This window comes from Hipposideros armiger, unplaced genomic scaffold, assembly GCF_001890085.2.
Source record: "Hipposideros armiger isolate ML-2016 unplaced genomic scaffold, ASM189008v1 scaffold_80, whole genome shotgun sequence".
Lineage (NCBI taxonomy): Eukaryota > Metazoa > Chordata > Mammalia > Chiroptera > Hipposideridae > Hipposideros > Hipposideros armiger.
The window spans coordinates 1,883,977-1,906,310 of NW_017731430.1; the positions used below are offsets into that span (position 1 = coordinate 1,883,977).

Genomic DNA, 22,334 nt, shown 5'->3' on the forward strand with positions numbered 1-22,334 from the left:
TGGCCAAAATATTTTACAAATCATCCCATGTTAGGAGCAATACATGGCTAATAAAATTCCCATTCAGAAAGACGCAATGAGAGCTAAAAACCAGTAAAGTGACTTCTGTCCTGGGCAAGCTGGTGGAATGTTGCACGATCCTACACCTTAAGGGTAAGCTGAAGGGTGAAACAGACTGGATTTTTAAAATAAATAATATCTAATCATTAGAATTCTTTAAATAAATAATATCTTTAAGAAAACAAGTGGATAGTTCATAGCCTCTAAGTGTCACGTGAAACGGTCTGTTCCTTAAATCACTGTGGAAATTGAAATAAAGAGGATGTATTAGTCATGGATGTAGAACTAATTTAGAAGTTCCTTAAAATTTCACTTCTCCAGTAGAATACTTTATAACAATAGGGCACTTGAAATTAGTACCAAAACTAATCACACTTAAACCTCTAGCCTAAGAGATGGCACTAAACTCTACCTAATGTCAAATTACTGGGGATAAACTTTAGTATCACACCACAGGACAATGTAAATTATACAATGAGTGACAGATAAAACTCAACTTGAACATAATGTTTACCAGCAATAAGCTTTTATCTTCAAAGACATATCTCATCTGCGTTAGGGGGTACCATAAATGTGTCTTTATCAGGCTGTTCATTCTGGAAGTTTTTCAATACAGTAGACTGTTGTCGAATGTGCTACCAACCTCCAAAATTATTGGGAGACCCTTGTAAAGCCATTCTCCCTATCTCAATTCCCACCTTGGGTCAGAGGTTAACACAAATTTAGGACTAATGCGATACTATCTATCTTAAATACTGTATGCATCTTTGGAGAAATAAGCTTACTAAATACGTTCTGAAGGTAAGAATTCAAGTATCTCTGCGAGGTGGACCCATGAGAACTTAGCCATTACAAATCCATGATGGGTCTGTGTAATCAAGAGTCCACGAGCAAACGAGGATGGAGACAGGCATGAGCCGAAGCCATGGCCACCTTTTCCCTCAAATGGAAGGCCATCACTAAGCAGCAAAATAGCTCATCTGTTAGCTGAAGGAACCTCGTTTCCTGGCTAGATGAAAGGATTACTAGATACTAGGACTGGCTTTCTAAAGAAAGTTGTTAACAGCAAAACCAATCTTGGATCGAGACAAATATAGGTCTATAAAAGGTGCTGAAAGAAAAATATGTCTTTAACCTTCTGGCTAAAGTATTTGTGCAAGATGATGGCCTGAAAAAAAAAAAAAAACTATTGTACTAACCACTTTAATTTTTTCTGGAACTGCAAAAGCCCCTACTAAAATTATACTCTCAAACAGAATAAACAAATTACCAGCTCTGTAAGAGGTGACACCTACCATGGCTAACTTCACTGGGCTTCTGGGAAACGTGAATGAGAGAGAACTATATTAGAAGGAGGTCATTTAGTTTTCCCCCGAGTATAAGAACCATCACATTATATGGGAAAGCATCTCCCTGGATATTCCCAGGGACAGAAGACTAGAAGAAAAGGAACACAGTAATAGGTCAGTAGATATGAAGTGGGATGCTACCTCCAAGAAAGACAAAAGCCATCTTTACAGTTGGTTTGTCTCTCAGTAGTTTAGGGAATTAAGTTTCCTTTGATAAACCGATTCAAGGAAGCTTTCAGAGACAACAACAGAGTTGTTATCCAGCAGGAAATAAAGGGCAAAGACTGAGTAAAAGTTTGGGCTCATGAATTTAGAAAATGATTTTGTAACCCTAAAGAATAGCACCAATAAGTCTCACAACCAACGTAAATAAATTTGTGCATTTATAAGGCAAGGAGAAAAGGAGTTTGTTACTACTAGTATAAGGTAATTTTATGTTCCTGTCCCCTTATAAACCTTGTAATTCTACAGGAAATGTTTTTGGCTAAATGAAACCAGAATCTAGTCTATAGTTTTGTAAAAAAGAGATTACTCCTCCCCAAATTATAAACTCATCAGTTTACAGGATATAACATCTAAACATTATGCTAATTTGTTTCCTGTAAGCCTAGTTTTCCGGAGCTAACACTCAGGAGCCACCTTAAGCTGTATTGTTCCCGTCTCTATCGCTTTAAAGAAAATGCTTCAGGAACCACAGATCTTTATTCCCCACCCTGGAAAGCAATCATTTCTGAAACTAAGTTGTAAATGTTTAATATTGGTCCCAGAAAATAGATGGGTATTATTAATGGATTCTAGTTGGCTATCTCATTGAAATGGTTTTATAATCTCATAAAAAAGGTTCTTTTTATCCTTTTCAAGAACAATTATGCCTTTTTATGATACAGAGCTTTGAAGCTCAATCATTCATTCCTTTGTACACTGTGCTGGATACAGCTCCGCTTTCTAAGGAAGATGCTAGCCCTGAACCATGTAAATCCCTCAGCCCCTTTATATGCTGAGATGAACTGTCTGTTCAAATACCCACTTGGGTTAGATTCCTTTATTTTCTAACCCTATTCTCTTGACTCAAATAATTTTTCAAAGCATATGGACCTGATTTAATTGGCAACACAGAACATGTGCATTCCAATGCAGATGTAGCCTTAGTCAACTTCGAGTAAGCAGTAATAAGGACCACGTATTCACACATCAATGACTTTTACCATATACCCAGGCTGTGTGGTACAGCCCACTGCTCCTGGGGGACAGGCCTGTACAGCCTGTTACTGTACTAGGACTGTAGGCAACCGGAACGGAATGGCAAGCATTTCTGCATCTAAGCATGGCGTAAGTTACCAGACCCTCATCTCATGGGAACACGGTCACACACGCAGCCTGTCGCTGATGGAGACATTAAGAGGCGCCTAACTGATGAGGTGTGATATACACGGAGACAAGTAATTGGGTCAGCAGAGACCAGCCTGATTTTCAAGACACACTAATAATGTGGATGGTCACAGATTTAAGTCGAGTGAGGTGTTTTTTCACCCAAGAACCCAATACTGGTATCTGGCAGCTCATTTTTGGTATCGGCTAAGTCCTCCTCTTCTAAAACCAGGAAATGAACTACATTTCAGAGTTGCTGGTTTCTGTCAATAGCGCCTCCATCCTGCACGGAGAGGCCCCCTCTGGAGCACACAGATGCCACTCATCTAACCCCCAAACCTCTCTTGCCTCTTTGAATAACCCTGACAAACACACTGTCCCCAAGGTGTCGGTCAGCACCACAGGACTGTGGAGCTGAGTCCGAGGCCTACAGTGCTGCGGGGTTTCTAGGAACTGAAATGTTAAGTCAACTTTCAGGGACTTCATCCAACTCCAAGCAAGTCTTCGTTCAATCTGATCTTTCTGTTTAGCTTTGCAGGTCACACCAGTAATCCTTTCAGAATTAGGTGATGCTGAGAGATAACGAAAGCCCATATCGCTTGGTAACTCGGTGTTATAGAGAGAGCGTGGTCAATGAAGGTGTTTTGGAGCTACAGCAGCTAAGCAGAGAACATAAACCAACATCTGGAAAAGAAAAACAAAGCCTGATGTGCTCCACTTCAGTGAGCATGATTACCTTTTTGATAAGGTTTCTCCAAATTCAACTACAACGCCAAGGTGGGCTATTTGCCACCTGGCCTGTAACTGCTATTCTAAAAATGTATAAAGAAGACATGTGACACAGCTGAAATGCTTCAGTTTTTTAAAGGGAAAGCAAAAGTTCAAGGAAGGTCTCTGCATGCACCCACTTGACGACAGCAGTTGCTCCATCATCTCAAAGTGTAAATTAATATTACCTTCCTGGATTTCACGAGGCTCATTCATGAGCAAAATTGTCAATTTAAAGGAAAATGTGGAGAGGGAATGATTTAAGCATGCAGGGTTCAAACAGGAGCAGAAACATATTGGGGTAAGAATGGTCATTGTACGTCAATGAACTGAGGATATTCTAAGCAGAATTATCGGTAGATGAAAACACATCTGTACCTGGGACGACGCTACTAGCCCAGGACTGAGACTGGACTAAGGTGCTCACGATTCAGTTGAAGTAGAATCCAGTGCCTTTAAAAAATGGCTAATTTGTATTTGGGGGGATAAAAGGGGGATATGTTTAATCTGTTTATTGGAAAAATTAATTCCTACACAAACCCTGGACTATGTTACATTAAGTAAGAGGTTAATTTTGTTTGAAAAGCCTCTTTTCTTGGTACTTTTTGGCTAACTTGAAGATGATCCATCCTCAAACTATTAAAAGACTTTTCCAGTTTAGTTATGAAAGTATAGATTTCTCAGCAACATAAAAACTATCAACTCTTATCAAAAGTAACTTCTATGAATTGTATTTTATTTTTTAAAATTTTTATATTTCTAGTATCACTATGTCACTTTTCTCCATTTTATTCAAAAGCAGGTAATATGAAATTCTGGAAGTACACATTCTTAGACAAAGGATGTCTCATAAGTCCTTTCCACTATGTAGGAAAGCATTAGAGGTGTTGAGAGATGATTATCTTTTTGAAATATCCCTTGCAGGGACTAAGGAAGGAAAAAATAGGAATAAAGCATCTAACACTGACGGACAGGGCTATACTTTCAAAATAGATGTATTTTTAAAATTCAGCACTCTAAGACAATTTCTTCTCAAATTTTAAAACTTGCTTTAAAAGCACTGTTGTAAAGACAATGGAATTTTTCTATCATTAGTGAGGCTGAGTCTGAAATAAAATGACCATTGTTTTAGGAACTCTGACACTAAAAAAAATGTTTGATTTAGTTGTGTTAGTCAGTATTTTTTTTTTTTTTAAGATTTTTTTAATTGGGGAATTGGGGGGATGGGAACAGCTCTGGGGAATTGGGGGAAGGGGAACAGACAAGTTGCTGTTGCTTTGTTCTTCAGTCTAGTTGTGGAGGACGTTGCTTCACTGGCCCAAGTTGGCACCATCATTGCGCTCTTTCCGGGTGAGGCAGATCAGTCGCCGGCTTCTGGACGGCCACTCACTGCGGCTGCTGGCCGCTCACGCTGGCTGCTGGCTACACACGGCAGCCCATGGCAACCCACTGCAGCAGGGACTACAGCCTAGCCATTGCCGGCGACTCACAGGAGCCCAGCTCCAGGTTGAGCTGTTGTTCAGCATCTTAGCTGTAGAGGGCAGTGTCACTGGCCCTCATATGTGGGATCCGAACCGGGGCCCTCTGGCGTCCCAAGCCAGTTCTTAACCATCGCGCCACTCGGCCAGCCCGTCAGTATTCTTGAGCAATGTTAATTTTTGATGAATTTGGGAACTTACTATAAGATAAAGGGGTCTGTGACACTCAGTGAATTTTTGTAAACGCTCCTTGTAAAGGCACAGAATGAAGAGGTGGCATCGTGTTTGGTCCCAAAAGGTAGAGGATACAAAAGAGTGAGAAGCCAGCATTGTCAACTGAAGCAAAGGGCTGCTTAATTAAAGTAGGGTCTTGTTAGAAGTTTTAGTGGTACGTCAGTGCTCAGAAAGAATTCCTGAAGACTGATTAGCTGCATCTTATTCGGAAAGCTGTCCTTTTCTATCTAAGAATCCGTGAGACTGAAGTTCTCAAGTGAACAGCTGTACAGAATCATCTGAGGACATCTTACAAGCTAAAACAAAACCAGCGTTCCAGGCACAGTAATAAGGTTTATTAGATTCCTTAAAAGAGGGCGTAATGAACAAGGCGTTGGTGCAGGAGTTCCCCAGAGAGGGGCGTGTGTGGAAGGGTGCATTCCAGGCAAACTGCACGGGTAGAGGGGACACGTGGAGGACACGGACTAACGTGTGGATCATAAATAATGCTCCCCTGAACATTTCACGCATAAAATGGTTCTTGTATAAAGATAATTTTCTTAGGAAGCATTCTCAGAAGTTTCTCACTGAGACAAAAGGTTGATCTTGAACTTTTAGCTTGTTAAATTTGCTGAACTGCTTCCTTAGCCCTTAAAGGACTGCACAGATGCTGTACTACCAGTGAGTATGAAAACAGCGTCTTGTTCTACCCTTTACTCTCCTCCAGCACTGCACTCATTTTATAAAACTCGGTCAATTCAGTAAATTTCAAAATATTAAATTTGTAATTATTTTAGTATGTTGAGTTTTCCAGCCTATGCTTTTAATTAATTCTATTTATCCCTAGGCAACTTTCATTGTCTTTATTTTTAACAAGCTATGTTTTTCACAATTTTATTTTTTCAACTTTATAGTGACTGTGATTTGAAGTTTTTTGGTTTATAAAAGGTTTAAATTTTCATATAACTAACTAAATATTTAATTTCTTTGTGATTTCCTTTTAATTTTAGAAATTCTTCCCTCCTCCACAGTTAATACCCAACTTAAAAACAAACAAAAAAAACACAACATTTTCTATTGTTGTATTTTTAAAAAACACTTAATTCAATCTACAGGAAATATTTTATATATGAAATAAAAATGCAAATGTTTCTTTCCCAACATGATTACCAGTTTTCTAACAGGGTTACTTACTAAATAATTTTTCCCGTCTCACTGATTTGTGACACCTTATTTACCATATGTTCAAATCTTATGTACAAAATGGCCTAGAAAAGAGTAATTCTATTTCAATGTCTATTCTTGCATTAATATGTTTTGGTGTCTGATAGACTAATTCTCCTTCATTATTCTTTAGTTCAAAATTCAAACTGATCTTCTCACCTGTTATTTTTTCCCAAGCGTTTCAAGTACCCACCCCATCGTTCCACTAAATTTTTACTGAATTACATTAAACCTGTAATTTGTAAAGAATAATACATTTTTTTATAGTACTGGTTTCTCATCAAAATACCTCTATTTTTTCCCAGCTCTTAAAAGTGTTGTTACTACTTCTCCTAGATTATCTATATTTCTCCTTCACATTATCTCAAATATTCCTATTTCTGTGGCTCTAGAGAATGGCATTCTCCCGTCACTGTGTTTACTAACTTGTAACTGCTGGTACAGTGATATTGTATCAACACTTAGAGAACTCGATGACTATTTTTTTTTAAGTTTCATTTTTTTTTTTTTAGCTGAGCCATCCTGCCACCTGTTGCCAGCTCAGCGGCAGCTCAGCTCTGGACGGGAATTGAACCGCTGTTGTTCAGAGCTCACACTCTTGGGCGAGCTCTTAACCAACTGAGCCACTTGGCCGGCCCTTTTAAGTTCCTAATTGACTCAAATTATCTGAGATAACAGGTTTCATACTGGGTAGAAAGGTAAGGCTGGATGGCCATATTCCTATTAATTAGTTTTGTTGGTTCTAGTTTCTTATTAGAATAACATTAAAACAACAACAACAATAACAAAGGAAATACTCTTTGTATACAAAATCACAGGGGGTGGTTTTTGTTCATTTGCTTCAAAAAGTACATTAAGGAATATAAACATTTTGTTTTTAATTTCAAACATCTCTTTGGCAAAGCAGTAAGGTCAGTATAGAGAAGACGCTAGCGGCTTTCAATTACAAAAGCTACCATCACTCACCCAACAAAAGCAACAGAAATTTAAAATTACTGAAAGGACTGTATTTATAAAGCCACAATCAGCAGAGCCTCAATTTTCTCGAGGAATAAGTATTAGAATAGGAGAAGCTTTCTTTAATTTAGTGGGTCCTCTCTAACAGTGCGATCCACCCCTCTCCTAAAGAACAGTATCCGAGGATACAAGGCATCAAAACTTCTATTTCAAATAACAGGTTTCCCAATAACTAGTTTTAATTTGATCTAAAAATTATTAAGAACCTTTTTTGTAATAAAATGGTAGAGTTTTAGAATGTTAAAGCAATTTTAGCTTTTACTTGTATGATGGCTATGATTTATGTGCCCCATTAAAAAGCTAGTATAATTTATTCATAAAATAGCTTAAAATATTAAAAAAACATTTTCTCCATATTATAAAAATACATCAATTATATTCCCTTCTTTCTCTCAAGCAAACAGATATACAATCTTTCAAACCAAAAGGCTAAAAAGTTATTATTCTAAAATAGAACTGCTTACCATGATACCACCATTTTGTTTTCTTTGGATTCTTGTTACATGTTCGAACATAAAAAGAATTATCTGGTGGTCGTCTCTGAAACCAAAAAGAATTTAAATAGATAAGGAGTTGAAAAATAGAGAAAACATAAGGGAGAAATAGTTTCAATAAAAGCTTTAGCACAACTATTACAGAATGCATAGAAACAATATAAATGCTGACGGCATAACTAAAATAATATATTCTAGGAAATGTAGACTCTTAACCCTGAAATTGTCTTTTAAAAAAATAGGGGTGTGCATGTGTGGCTTGATAGGTTCCAGGGGGATCACTAGAGAATGACTATCATCCAAAAGTGGCAGCATTGAATTGTAAAGGGTTTTGGTTTCATTTATCTTATCTCCCTAGTAATTGCTTTTGTGAGCTAATTAAAACAGAAAAGTCTACCTAACTAGGTTTGCCTGAAAAATTATAGCAAATTATAAACCTCCACAAAGGATTACTGTTTTCTGTAAGATAGTATCATAAAGGACAGACCAAAGCATTCAGTTTGCAAACACTACACAAGAGAAGAAAAAGGGAAAAGGTACATTGGCATTTCTGCTATCCACATGCCCTGACTAGCACAATACTGAAAGCACAGGACGGCTCTGCGAGGGGGCCACATCAGAATCGGGGATGCCAACAGCACTGAAGAGCACTGTCCCGGAAACTGCTAGATACTGATCAGACTCAAGAAATTCGTGAAACTACAAAGGTCTGGAAACATGTCAAATCTGTATTAAAGCCACTGAGGGCAGGTTTGTAGACAATATGATGGGTCCAACCAGAAAGCAAGGTGAGCAGGACGCCACAGACCAGCAGGAAGGAGCACAGGCGGCAGTCCACTGGCTGTTCTCAGCTCATGGACGTAACTGATCTCAGCTGAGCCTCTGAGTTAATGCCCCTATGAGTTAATATTAATATTAATTTAACAAAAGGGATGCATAGCGCATAAGATGTTCAACAACTATTCCAAGATTACCCTGTTACTATAGTTTGAGAAAATTCCTCAAAAATTAGTATTATGAAATTAGATGCCTGACTACGTCAAAGAACATGATCTGCTGCTATTTGTCTTTTAAAGTGTAACTGGCGTTCATGTGGAATAACTGCTACTACTATGACAAATAACTTTCTAAACTCATCTTATCTGTATATTTATTAGAACCCAATTTTTAACAATAAATACTTAAGAAAGATAAAAACCACTCATTCTATTTGCTTAAGTCAAGATAACCAAACTGGTAAGTGACCAAGGAGATATGGTTCTTAGAAAAATAAAATAACAATGCAAAAAGACAGATTACCAAAATTGTTTTAGAAATGGAATACAAGCTGGCAAGTTTAGATTATCTATATTATAAGGGTGCTGAGAATCAAGTATAGATTACTGAAAGGCCCCTGGTTTCATACCAGAAATTATCTTTAATCTACTGACATAATAGATTTAAATTGCTTTCAGTTTAGGGTACCATTCTTGACTGTGGAAAAAAAAAATTATGGGACAAAGAAATTATGACTAAATCAAAGTCCCCAAATGCCTATAATAAAAATTAAAATTTGTATTAAAAAAGTCAATTATCAAAGTGAAACTCCTACAACTATGTCCACCACAGAATAAAATTCACCTGTTTTAACGGAAGAGCTTTCAGCAAGTGTTTAAAAGGCTTTTGGAAAGCTCATTTGGAGCTAGGTCCCCTCAATGCCAAAGCAAGTTTTCCTCTTGTCTTTGTAACCTAGTACGTAGCACAGTAAAAATAAATATTTGCTCAATTTCATCATATTTCACAGAACTAATGCTGCCAGAATTCTGACTTCCAGGTTACCACCTTGGTTAAACATACTACAGTTTTATTATATAATGTACTTTTATCAATTCTTTAAATGGAATGATTAGTCTTATACTAAGTGTTAAGTATGTGAGAAGCATTAGTAGCAGAGACCTAGAATGCCAGGGGAATGGTAAGGGTTAGAAAAGGATGAAGGAGATACAGACTACAGCCATTTTCTAGTTTTTAATAGCAAATCATTACATTTAAATGTGAACAAAAGTTAATTATCAAGCATATGCATAGGCATGTGCAGGCATCACTGCTGTTCATGTCTTACCTTTTCTTATTAAATCCTATGTCAGTGCCTCACCTTTCTAAACATTAAACATTAGCAGGGACATAGAAGCTCTTTTAACTGCAAACTGCTTGGCTCTATACTTAAAAAGTTTAAAATGTGCACCTGTGCTGGGGAGGAGGTGATGGGGGAGGACAAAGTATGGAAGCAACAAAAGAGTACAACTTGTTTCTAAAGCCCTCAGGGTTAACGAAAAGCTCAAGTGTAGCCTTAAGGTGCGGCTTAGAAGGGCCAACGACAAAGAGGAAACTGAAGTTAAAAAGTGATACTAACATCAGGTAATATAAAATGTACTCATTTCATCTCTTCTAAGGCATGCATTTTTTTCTACACCTTTTTATATTCCTGAATGGGGATTACATGCTTTTTAACTAATGGTGCGTTAACACAGTTTAACTGCCAGAAGTTCATTTTCTTTCTTACATGGCATATAAAATTGTGTATTAAAGGCTCTTAATGCTAAAAAGGAAGCTATAATTTAACCCATTATTTCCCATGCTTATTTTTCAAAAGTTTCAAACAACTTTTCTTTTTTAATCCTAGCACCAAGAAACCTGTTATGGAACTAACATTCCAAGAAACTTACTTTACAAACAGTGACTTAATGTGTTTGAGTCTAGCTAACCTACCATTTAAAAATGAAGTACTATCTTAAAACTTTTCTAAACACAATAAAAAAGAGTCACTTCAATTTGGAGAATACAGAAAAAAAAATCTGCTAGAATAAGTAACTCTAGAGCTCTCTAATCTCTAAAAGTTTGTTTCTGCTTTAAACAGAACACAAAGGAAACCCTCATGGAGAAGAGAGGCTTTTAAAAATATATAAATACATGAACACTGTGCTATAGTAACCCTCCTGCAGGAATGCTCAGAGGACCAGGGATGCAGAGGGCTTAGCTACTTGAAAAGGGTATCCTCAATTTAACTCATGGGATTTTTCTTTCTGGTCTTTTTCTCCTCTCCCTCAGACATAGAATCTGTGGATTTGTAAAGGAGAATAAGAGGAAAAGTCCTAAAAATGCTACTGGTAATCTAGCCTTCCTCCTTCCGCCTAAGCGTCATGATAGGAAGCCTCTGGAAAGAGGCCGATGAGTGACAGCAGCAGAGGGAGCCGGCGCTCAGTCTATGATGCTTGCTCCAGGGGCTTCGAGAAACAAGAATTTCTTGTTTTGTGTTTTGAGTTTAAATAATACTCAGATTATTTAAAACATCTGTAGAAATTTCCTGTTTAAGAAATATAAAACAATGTCTAATTTCTATTTGGAACAAAAGATTATCAAAATCATTTCCCAATCTATCACTAAACATGACATTCCCTGCATAACTTTATAAGAAAAAGCATTAAGTCCTTCCTTCAAATCAAATGTGTGTTAAAATAGTTTCTCTGCCTAAACTGAAAGAAGAGATATTACCTGGAATAATTCTGGAAAGTCCTACCTTTTCTTTGCAGCTGGAAAGCATGCTAATAATGCTAAGACAGACTGATTGGACTGAGAGCGCTGGGGACCAGTCTTCTGTTAGAATGGATAAACAGATATGACCATTGCTATAAACATGAGGATGAACAGGAATATTTTCACCAGTAAACATGACCTAAGAAAAAAATAAAATTTCATTAACACTCAAATATTCTGTATTACCAAAAAAAATAAAATATTCTCCACATAACTTAATATTTTTAAAACCAAATAAAAAACAAACAAATCAGTGCCAGGACACTGCTTGCTGTTTATTCTCATTGACTCAGTAAGTGCTGGTTTCACTCCATGAACGTCCGTGACACAGGGAGAAAAAAACCCCAGGTTATCTATTTTATAGTTCAGCTATTTTTCACAAATCCCTTACAAAAATTTCCAATTACCATGTATTTTCAGACTAGTGAAAGACAACTCCATTTATTAGAATGGTTTTTCAACTTCTATTCACTGCTTTCTGCATATAGAAATCAAATACACTATAATTCTAAACAGAAAGTGTTCAATTTTGAGACAATATGAGGAACAGGTGATAGGAACACCCCTTCCACCTGTAACAGCAATGCTATCACAATGCAAAAGGAAATAACTCCTATGTATTCCACCTCCATTATGATGGGCACAAATTACTACTTATTAATCAGCAAATAACTATGTGCCTACATAAAAACACAAGGGTTGAATGAGTCTCCCAATTACTTGCTGTTTTTCTCTGTCTTTTCTTTTACTCAATTCTTCTAACAGTTTTTCCTTTCTCCATCTTGCCTCAGCACTGTTTTAAAAGGTAATAAATATATTATTTCCTCCTTTTGCCCTAATAATTCAACAAATATCCCAATAGTAGTGTTTCTTAAACATATCTACCTAAGCATCTGAATAAGCAGGAGAGTACATTCATGTATCTTGAGGAATCCGTAAGCACAGCCCAAAGCAGGTCCAAGAAAGTAGAAGTCTTATACTTATGAGTGTTTATATATGTTACTTCATACTAAATTATTTATTTTGGTATAAAAAGAAAGCCACCAATCGTTAGTGAATTTTATACTGCAATAAGATATACCATTTTTATTCTGTTTAGTATTAATTCCTAATTACTGGCCTGGTCTTAAAAAATAAAAAATTACCTGAACATCTGGCTAAAAAATACAAATTCAAGGGCCCCACTTTTACAGATTCTGATTCAGAGGGTACGTTGGGATTTTTATAAAGTTCATCAAATATAAGCCAGTTGTTCCCAAACCAGACTTACAGTATCCTTCTCAGCCCTGCAAACTGCCTCACGCTTGAATATAGAAGAATCTCAGTAAGGAGAAACCCTACCTTAAGTTATAACAGAAACTGACAAAATATATATTGCTCTAGGTATATCTTTTTTCCCTTTATAGAGGAGAAAACAGAGCCCATGAAATAAGTGTGGCCAGAGTAAGGTATGCCACAGCACAATATGGGGTGTTATGGGAAATTACCATCAGCTAGGTTTTTGCTTTTAGTTTTAAACATCTAGCTACAATTCTAATTTTATTACAATTTTACGAATATTTACATTTTAACAAAGCACTCTTTCATACAAGTACAAGTCCTTTAATATTTCAAATATACTACTACATATGGGACTCATTTCTTTGGTTGAAGCTAATATAAGACAGCAAAGCAAAAGGAATTTTTTCTCAAAGGAATGACTTCACACATTTGCACATTTTTTTTTTCTTTAAATTCTGGCTATCCATCTTCCATTCCCACTAAAGACAGCTAAAATAAGGCTGGAAAATAAAAGTCAGGTCTCAAAATAAGAGATACCAAATTACTTTCCCTGCCCGAATGCAGAACGCCCCCGATCCATGCCGAAAGACTTGGGCACAGCTGTTAGAAGTATACCATTTACCTCAATTTTATCTATCTATGCTAGTGCATTTTCCTTCACTTCTTGCTTTAAAAAACAAAACAAAAAAAGTACTGCTCTGCAAAAAGAAATGACTGCTTAAATGGTCTTGCCAACGCTTTGAGTTTAGCCACAATTATTTTTTAAATTAGATTTTATTTTTATAAATATGAACTACAATTGATGTCATTATATGCATTTCAGAGTCCCACAAACGTGCTGCAGGTTTAGAGGGGAGGCGACACAACTCACAGAATGTGCATCCGCTTTGGGGGTGTTCATTACGCCACAACATGCATCTGTTCATTACGCCACAATGGATGTACTCACTAAGAATACAAGCAACACCCAAGAGCTTATTTCTGACCACAACTATTTTTTAAAGGATATCTCTTTTTCCAGTAACGTTTCTTTTTGAAGAAGTCAAGCAGAATCGCCAAAAAATGAGTCAAAGCGCCAAAAAATGAAGAACTGCCAAGTTATCTTCTTCGGCAAAAAGGAATTAATGTATCTGCAACCATCAAGGGAAATACACAGCCAGCCAAACAGAAAGGTTACCATGGCATGCTCTGACCAGCCGATTCATGGAGCAGGAGGCAAGTCTTCTTGGGAAGAATGATTATTATAAACTATATTGCTTGGCCTGGGAGCCCAGAAGTATGCATGAACCCAAAGGAAATGAGGAGAGAGAAAGAAAAGACACTAGCAGCAGTAGACACCCACAGCAGCAGCAGCGGGCATCTATACGCAGAAAAGGGAGCCAGAAACTCAGACAGAAATAGCTCTGATGTCTGAGGGAACTGAAATAAAAAATCAGATTTCAATAACCCTAAAAAAAAAAAAAAAAGCAGGGGCTTATTAACATGTTAATGCAGGGCACACACAGCCAACCTGAAACTTGTAGCGACCATAAAAACGGGAATGAATTAGTTGCACACAGCAGAGCCCCTAGGGCCAACCCTGCCAGATACAGAATTTTAGAAGTTTGTCTAAACACGGACAGGCTGAGTTTATATGCCAGAGATGAATTCCTGAAACAGAAGAAAGCACTTTTTTCCAGCAGTTTATTCATGTAAAAGGCTGGTAGGCAACTTCCACAGACTGTTTTAATGTAAACTTTCTCTTCTGGTTCTCTGCATGTGATGCGGGGAGTAGCCAAGGCTGAATTTCTTCAAAATCACTCTCTTAACATCCTCATTTACTTAATACTCAGTACAAGTCAAGGGATGATTTCAGTTATTTTTATGCAGCCAAGTAGGTTCTGAAAACGTAAAAGATGATGAAGCTACATTCAGAATTCAAAACCTTTTTAATTAGAGTCCCAAGTAGATGATAAAACTATCTAGAACAGATCTGACAAGACAACCAATTTGGAAACCAAGGGGAATAAACAAGAACGTTGCTAATTTATTTTATTATATAGACTTATTTTAAAAATAATTTACTCAGAGTCAAACTAGTCATAGAGATTTAACAGTTAGCAACTGGAGACTGCACACATTCCCCATGGCATAAACCGAACTGAGTAAAATGGAATGGTAGACTTTTAAGAATAAGCTATTTGATGGAAACAGAAGTCACAATTTCAGAAAAGGATCCTGGGTCGGATGCATGTGAACCACGTCTCAAGTGCTGCTACTGTGTCTGCAGTAGCAGCAGTCCTCAGATGTCTCCACCCAAACATCTCCCTATCATGAGGCTCATTTTCAGGAGCAGGTGAGATCTGAGACAGAAGCATGCTCAGGGGCTGTGTGATTTTGTAGGTATGCATATCCCACATCCAACAAACAATTTTAAGCAAGCCAACGTCTGGGTAACTTCTGAGTACTACACTGTCTTGTCTTTCATACATCTACTAAAATCTAAACTGAAAGCCACCAATAGTGACAAAACAAAGGCTGGAGATTAGGTAACTGTTACTACAATAATATGAAACTCATGGTACATACATACATAAGGCTTCCAAACATGAAGCTTGACCTCACAATATTGAGATCTTACCACAAGGAAGGCATGCTGCTGTGTTCAGACTCGCGCTCTAGAAGTGATTAGAATATGGCTAGGTCAAAACACAGTATACACAGAATGAGCAGTACAAAGCAGGCTGTAATTATAAAAACCAATCGACACCAAGATTTCTCCGGGGACAATACAAGAGGATGCTTTTTTTCTGATTAAAATTAAGTAGATGACAATACTTACTGTGCAATTATAAAAACTGAACATACAAGCAGAGAGTTTATTTTAATAAACTACATCGGGATCTATGAATAATATGATATAGGTAGTCCAGTATAAATAGTAAATCTTTGACAAAAGTGAGTGGGGATTAGAACTTCATTAGTTTTCAACTCTTCCCTTTTTGTCATCCAATATGTATCAATTGGCACTAGCAATATTAACAGTTTTCTTGGTCTTTCATAGTTACCACTACCGCGCAGCTATACACGCGGACAACTTTCCTGGATACAGTGAAATTAAACTTGGGTCCCCTGGGTGGTAACCATTGTGTCTGTTAAGTCCTATGTGCTTCTAGCCTACTAGCCTTCTCCTGTATCTCCCTCTGCTTTACCTCCCTTCAATGAACAGGGTTCACCGCTCGCTTTCTCCTTGTCAGGCATCCTACATGCCAGACAGTTTAAGGCAATAAAAATTGTTATTTAAAGCTTTGGAAAGCTTAACCACCATCCCATTAACAAGCAGGGAGAATCAGACAATGACTAAAAGGATGAGGGCACTGTGGCAATAGGCTCTGGATCTCTGCAGTAAGGGAATTTTGAGCAACAGAACAAACAGGTCTGTGTTAAGGGCGGCGCACAGGATGAGGGGAAGGTGACTCCTCTTTTGCTCCAGGGTTATAATCAAGGCAAATACGTTCTCAGCAGGGCTCTTAGCATCATATGGTTTCAGGAGTAGTGTCCTCTTCCCCCTCCTATGTCTAAAACTTCTTCAACAAAAATTAGAGTTGGAAAGCTTAAAAACAAGTATAACCAGGTCATTTACAAAATAACATGTTTCCTCTTTGTTTCATTCAAATAGGATGTTCCGACAGAGGCCGAGAGTGTACGGTAGTGAGCAGAGCACCGGCAGGAAGGAAAAGCTGCTGATGAGAGGGAGGGGGCACCAAGGAACAGCAGAGCAGTGAGGATACTAAGTTTGAAGACGTCCTGATTTTGATGAAGACTGACCATACCTCCCAATTCCTCCAACCCCCTCGCACTGCGAGGCCCTTGGTGACAGGCCCCCAACTCTCCTTCCACTTTCCTCTCCCGCTGTAGCACCGAGGTAACTACACGTAAAACCCGAGTGGCTGTGCTCACAAATCTCACACCTTGCCCCGCCTGGATATACATTCTTCTTGTCCGTTAAGTCCCATTGCAAACAGGTTTTGCTCTGTCCCCTCATTCTATTCTAAATCAGTTGCTGCTTTCTCTTTTGCTTCCTAGGCATACAATTCGTACGTCCAGTTGCACAGGCTAGAAATTATGCAGTCTTCCTTGACTCTTTTCCTCCATTCCTATTCCACATCAATCCATCAGCAGATCCTGTTGGCTCAATGTTTAAAATAGGTGAAAAACATGGCCGCCTTCCACGACCTCCACCACTGCCCTTACCGTACAGGTCACCATCACCTCTCACCTGGATCACTTCAGCAGCGTATCTGGTCTCCCAACAGCGTGCCACACAGCAGCCAGATTTTATCTTTTAATTTTAAGTAGGATCATGTCATTCGTTTGCTCAGAATCTTCAAAGGCTTCCAATCTCATTCACAGTAGAAGTCTAAATTCTTACAACAGGCTATAAATGTCCTATGCAACCTGTGACGACTCCTGCAGCTCCAATGACCTCTGAGCTGTGGCCTATACCCCCTCCTGCTGATATACCACCCCAGGGACCACCCCTCGAGCTCCAGACTGGGGCCTTCGCCTTTGTCTTCATCTGCTCCTTCCTTCACCTCTCACATGACTCACTCACTCACCTCTTTTAGGTCTCTGCTCCAATGCCACCTTCTCCAAAGCTACAACATTCCTCTTTTCTACCTTTTCCCCCACCCTTTTCCATACTATATGTATTTTACTTATTGTTTATTCTCTGTCTCTTTTTACAAGAATGCAAACTACACGTAAGCAGGATTTTTGCCATTTTGTTCACCACTGACTCTCCAATACCTAGTATAGTGTCTGTCTTATGCTATGTGCTCAATAAATACTTACAAAATGAATGAATAAATGTCCACCTCTCCCAATACTAAACAGATTATAGGTTGTTTAAAGGCAGAACCAATGCTTTTTAATTTCTGTACTCTCTTCCATCTCTGAAGTACACAGAAGAGTACTTGGTACACAAGTTGTGCTCAATACACATTAAATTAACCAACCATTCACTTGTATCCTAGCACAAGAAAATAGAATATATAAAGATACTGTATTTTCTGTATGGTTGATGGTAAGTGCACATTAGGAGGAAGCACTGATGAAAAGATACCTCGCCTCTGCCCCAAATATTAACTGAAAAAGTTTTTTGCTGTTGTTGTTTCTTTACAAGCAAATGACTGGGCATTTTAGATATGTAGCCTTTTCATTATAAAGGGAGATAATGTGAGAAATTAATTATAACAAGTAGGGGAAAAAATATAGCAACTATAAAGTTTATGTATAGTCTTACAGATCTCACAGATCAAAAAGTAATAATTTCACAATGAGACTGGTCTATTCTAGGGGTATTTCCCCAAATTCTACTCTTTTAAGTAGTGGTAAATTTAGTGCTGCTTACTGCCCAGGAAAATGAAAACTAATTATCTAACAAGGGCTAATGCTTTCAGGGCTCATCAAATAACATTTTTGGTGAGTGGGGGAGTTTTACTGCTCAAGAGTGGTCCCAACCACTTACCCAGAGCAATGACCTCGGGAAAATTTATTATTGGAAAAATCCTGAGATCTATATGTACATCAAGCATTTATTGTGAAGCCCATTATAATTATTTTATAACCATATAGATGATGTGATTAATAAAATTGTAAAAATCATTTAAAAGTATCACTGGACTCAAATGCAGTCGTTTTCTCAATCACGGGTATTAGAATATATGTGTAACTTCTATGACATGGGAGAGACGATAAAACTAATTGATGTTAAAAAAGGAATCCTTATGTTCCAAAAAATTGGGAATAAGTGCCCTAAGAGCTTTCAAAGGTATCATTCTACACATAATCTTTCACTTCCAGAGGTAACATTACTGAATGGATAAATAGGCATTTTTTTCCCCATGCGGGCACTCACTCCTAATTGGCAGTATGAGAGAGAAGTAACTTGGGTTTGAGTCTTGACTGTCCTTCTAACTAGCTTTTCAATCATGAACAAGACAATTTCCTTCTGTAACTTTCAATTTCTTCACTTGTAAAATGAGGATGAAGCCATCTCCCATAACCACTTTATTAAGAGCTGTTACAAGATAAAATCAGAATGGACGTTACATTATAAAGTATGAAATAAATATTACTAAACAGTAGAATGCATGGAGGTAATGTGTGGCTGAAATGATTAAGTTTGGACTTGACCATAAAGGGACCCGACTGCTAAGCTAAAAAGTTTTCAGACTTGACCTCTTGGGAAATAAAGAACCATTAGAGATTTTACTGAGAAGGGTGGGAGTAGTGCTTGGGTGTGTATGTGTGAAAACCAATGAGATAACTGCTCCTTCAAAGAAATCAAATGGCACTGTGAAAGGATGGCTAAGAGTGGAAAGGACTAGAGGTTATTTTGTAATAGTCCAAACGAAAGATGAAAACTTAGACCACAGCGGTGGACTGACTTCAGCGCTGCAAAAGGGTCTGAAAAACTGCATTTAAGAGTGAGGAAAAAGGAAGATTTTTAACATAAGCACATAGGTGAATGGTAACTCAAGAAAAAAAAATTTCCCCTTATTTTGTTATTGGAAAAGATTGAGTTTAGATGTGTTAAATTTGAGACGTCTGGAGGTATTCAAGTAGAGATGTCCAAGAAGGGTGTGAAATTAAACCTCAGAAAGAAGAGGTTGTACAGGGAACTGTAGATCTAGGAGTCAGTTGCTTGAGATGGTTGAAGAAGTTAGAGAGCGAAGTGAGAAGAGTAAGGGAGTGCTGAATCAAGACCCAGGAGAATACCAAAATCAGAATGGTGGGCAGAAGTACAACCAGGCAAGGAGAATAAAAAGAATATGAGTTAAGATGATAGAGGGAATTTATCACAAATGCTCCAACTTACGGAAATATTAAAGGTGAAATTCAAATGATGCTTAAGTTTGATGTTTGATTTAGAATTAAATACTAAGGATTAGAGGACACTTTTGACTTCGTTTCACGTTTATGGAAATATTATTTCCCTCTGATGGAAGATCGGGGTGCTCCCAGAGTAAGCCTCCAATAGCCCCCTAGTCAAAAGCTTCCGGGTTGGTTAGTCATATTCTTCCTTCATGCAGCCGAGACCCCACTGCCTTCAAGCACTAACAGAAATGATGTTGATAAGCCAAAAGGCAATAACAGAAAGTGAAGATCATTTTCTGGAGAAAAGGGAGACATTTGCTTTTGTTTTTGATTACGGCCAACGGGTGCTTGTTAGGGAGGCCTACAGTCCATAACAACACATACCCCTTTGCTTTACTTTTATGAAAATGATAAAAATGAGCCAACCAAATCTTAATTTTCTACTCCTATGAGAACTTTAGAACTCATTTCCATTTAATTCTACACCTTAAAACAACGATCTCTTTATCTATAGCACAGTACAGTAAGTGACTTCCCCCTATACTCCTACATGGCCAAGAGGAGATTAAGCTATATTTGCTCTATTCTATTTCAAGTGACAATGAGATACGATTTTCCTTAAAAAAAGCATATTTTAGCACCTACCAAGTTGAATTTCAGGTATTTGGGAAGTTTCATCATCCAGAAGACCTCATTACCTAGCAATGCTAGATGGAGGTGACACTGAGTCTTATCATTTTGCCACCACTAGTAACTCATTTACCCACATTACCCTGCCAGGAATCTGGGACTCACCCTAGTCTCCCTTCTCTACTCTCCAACGATTAATCATTCACCACAGTCAGACCGCTCTCAGAATATCCCTCTGCCACCACTGTCCCCTGCCCAAACATTAAGCCATTAACTAAACTGACAGTGCTTCAAATTGTAACAATCCGATTTGGGGCTGATGTCTCGATATTTAACAGCCTGTGATATATTGTGCCCTTGCAATAGTAAAAGGCTGCAAAGGCAGCATGTCAGCACACACTTAAGCAAGTGCTCCTTTGAACAAAGCACTGGCCTCTCCACAATGCTGTTCTGTGTTGTATCCGAGAACGAGGGTCTAGCAAATCCGGAATGCTAAGTTCTTCCACAACCCGTGGGCCTGGGTTAGTTAGATTTCCACCCCTTTTTACTACCATCTTTGGATAATAAAGTCTTAAATTCTTGGAAGTACAAAAGCAACAAAGCCCCAATCTCATTAATATAAAATGTTCATGAGATCTTGATTACATTATAGTAAGATAAAGGAACAGATCTATTCACGTAATTATAATGAATTTCTTTTATACATTTTTACTTAGTCAAAAATCACTATGTTAGCATTTTGCTATAATCTAAAAGCACAATAAAATTTTAAAAAGCAAGGCAGTTTACCTGAGGAGAGTCAAAAGGATATCGACTACTAAACTTAAATAGAAGTTGAAATTTTTCCCCTTCATATAAGGTACCTGGTGCACCTTCCATGTCTACAATCCACCTAGAATAGAAAAAAACAGATTTAAAACTTCAGATACAAGGGATTGGGGTGAGAAGGAGAAAATGGAACACCAAGTATGTCCTCTATTCCAGGCCTTGGGATAGGAGCCACTCATGGAGAACAGCACATGTCATCCTCCCAACAATGATCAAGGAGGAGCTAGCTCTCCTGTCTATTCTCTTCTGTCACGAAAGGGTTAAATAACTAGATCAAGGTCAGTCAGCTAGCAAAGGACGGAGCCAAATTTTAACGCAGGTCAGAAAAAAACCGAAAAACCCATCAAGTGTGCTGACACCAAAACGTGTGCTGTTACTACTTACTTATTTTTTGTTCTGTATATTTTATTTTATTTGGGGGGACGGGGGACGGGGAGGAGAGTTGAGGGAGGGAACAGCATCGGGGAATCGGAGAAGGGAAACAAGACAAGTTGCTGTCTTTTTGTTCTTCAGTGCTGCTCAATTTATGTTATCGTATTTTTCAACACTATTTCTACAATGACTAAAAAGATTTTATAGATAATATCAAACTATAGACAGATGTTCTGATATCTATCAATTAGGGGAAGGAGGTATCAGCAATAACTACAGAGAACTGCAGACGTCAGACCAACTTTCTCTTCAGGATTCTAGAGAAGGCTGAACAGGAAAAAGGAAGCCAGGCTGACATCCGTCCACTTACTCTGATGGGTATTCAAGGCTCTACATGACCTTTCCTTTGTCTCTCATTATGTTTGAATTGCTTACTAAAACCCAGAATAGATTTTCTATGGCATCTATGCAAGCTTCCTTTGTTTCCATCTATAACAACCATGAATATAAATTTGCTTCTAAGTATATTCTATACACTACATCTTGTTCTTTCCTTTAAAAGAAAATGGGGGTGGGGTGGGGTTAAGGAACAGGAATTATGATGGCAAAGATGATGGGACAGCATTTAGAAGCAAAAGTGGACCAAAGTCTTAAGCTGAGTTCCTAATTATAGTCCTGCCACTTAACAGTAATTATCGCACACCTGGCCAATTCCTTTCATCTTATACTTTTCAGGTATAAAAATGTATTTTTTTTTTTTTTTTAGCTGAGCCATCCTGCCACCTGTTGGCAGCTCAGCGGTTGCTCAGCTCGGGCTG

The 22,334-nt window shown here is 37.9% G+C and overlaps 1 protein-coding gene across 1 annotated transcript in view; it reads right to left on the reverse strand.

Moving 5' to 3' along the window:
• UBE2W (ubiquitin conjugating enzyme E2 W) overlaps positions 1-22,334 on the reverse strand; it is a 59,292-nt gene that overhangs the window by 7,844 nt on the left and 29,114 nt on the right. The window contains exons 3-5 of the mRNA XM_019643606.1: positions 21,106-21,208; positions 11,528-11,683; positions 7,942-8,017 (exon numbers count right to left, since the gene is read on the reverse strand). Coding sequence (XP_019499151.1) covers positions 7,942-8,017; positions 11,528-11,683; positions 21,106-21,208 — 335 coding nt within the window. The remainder of the gene's footprint in view (positions 1-7,941; positions 8,018-11,527; positions 11,684-21,105; positions 21,209-22,334) is intronic.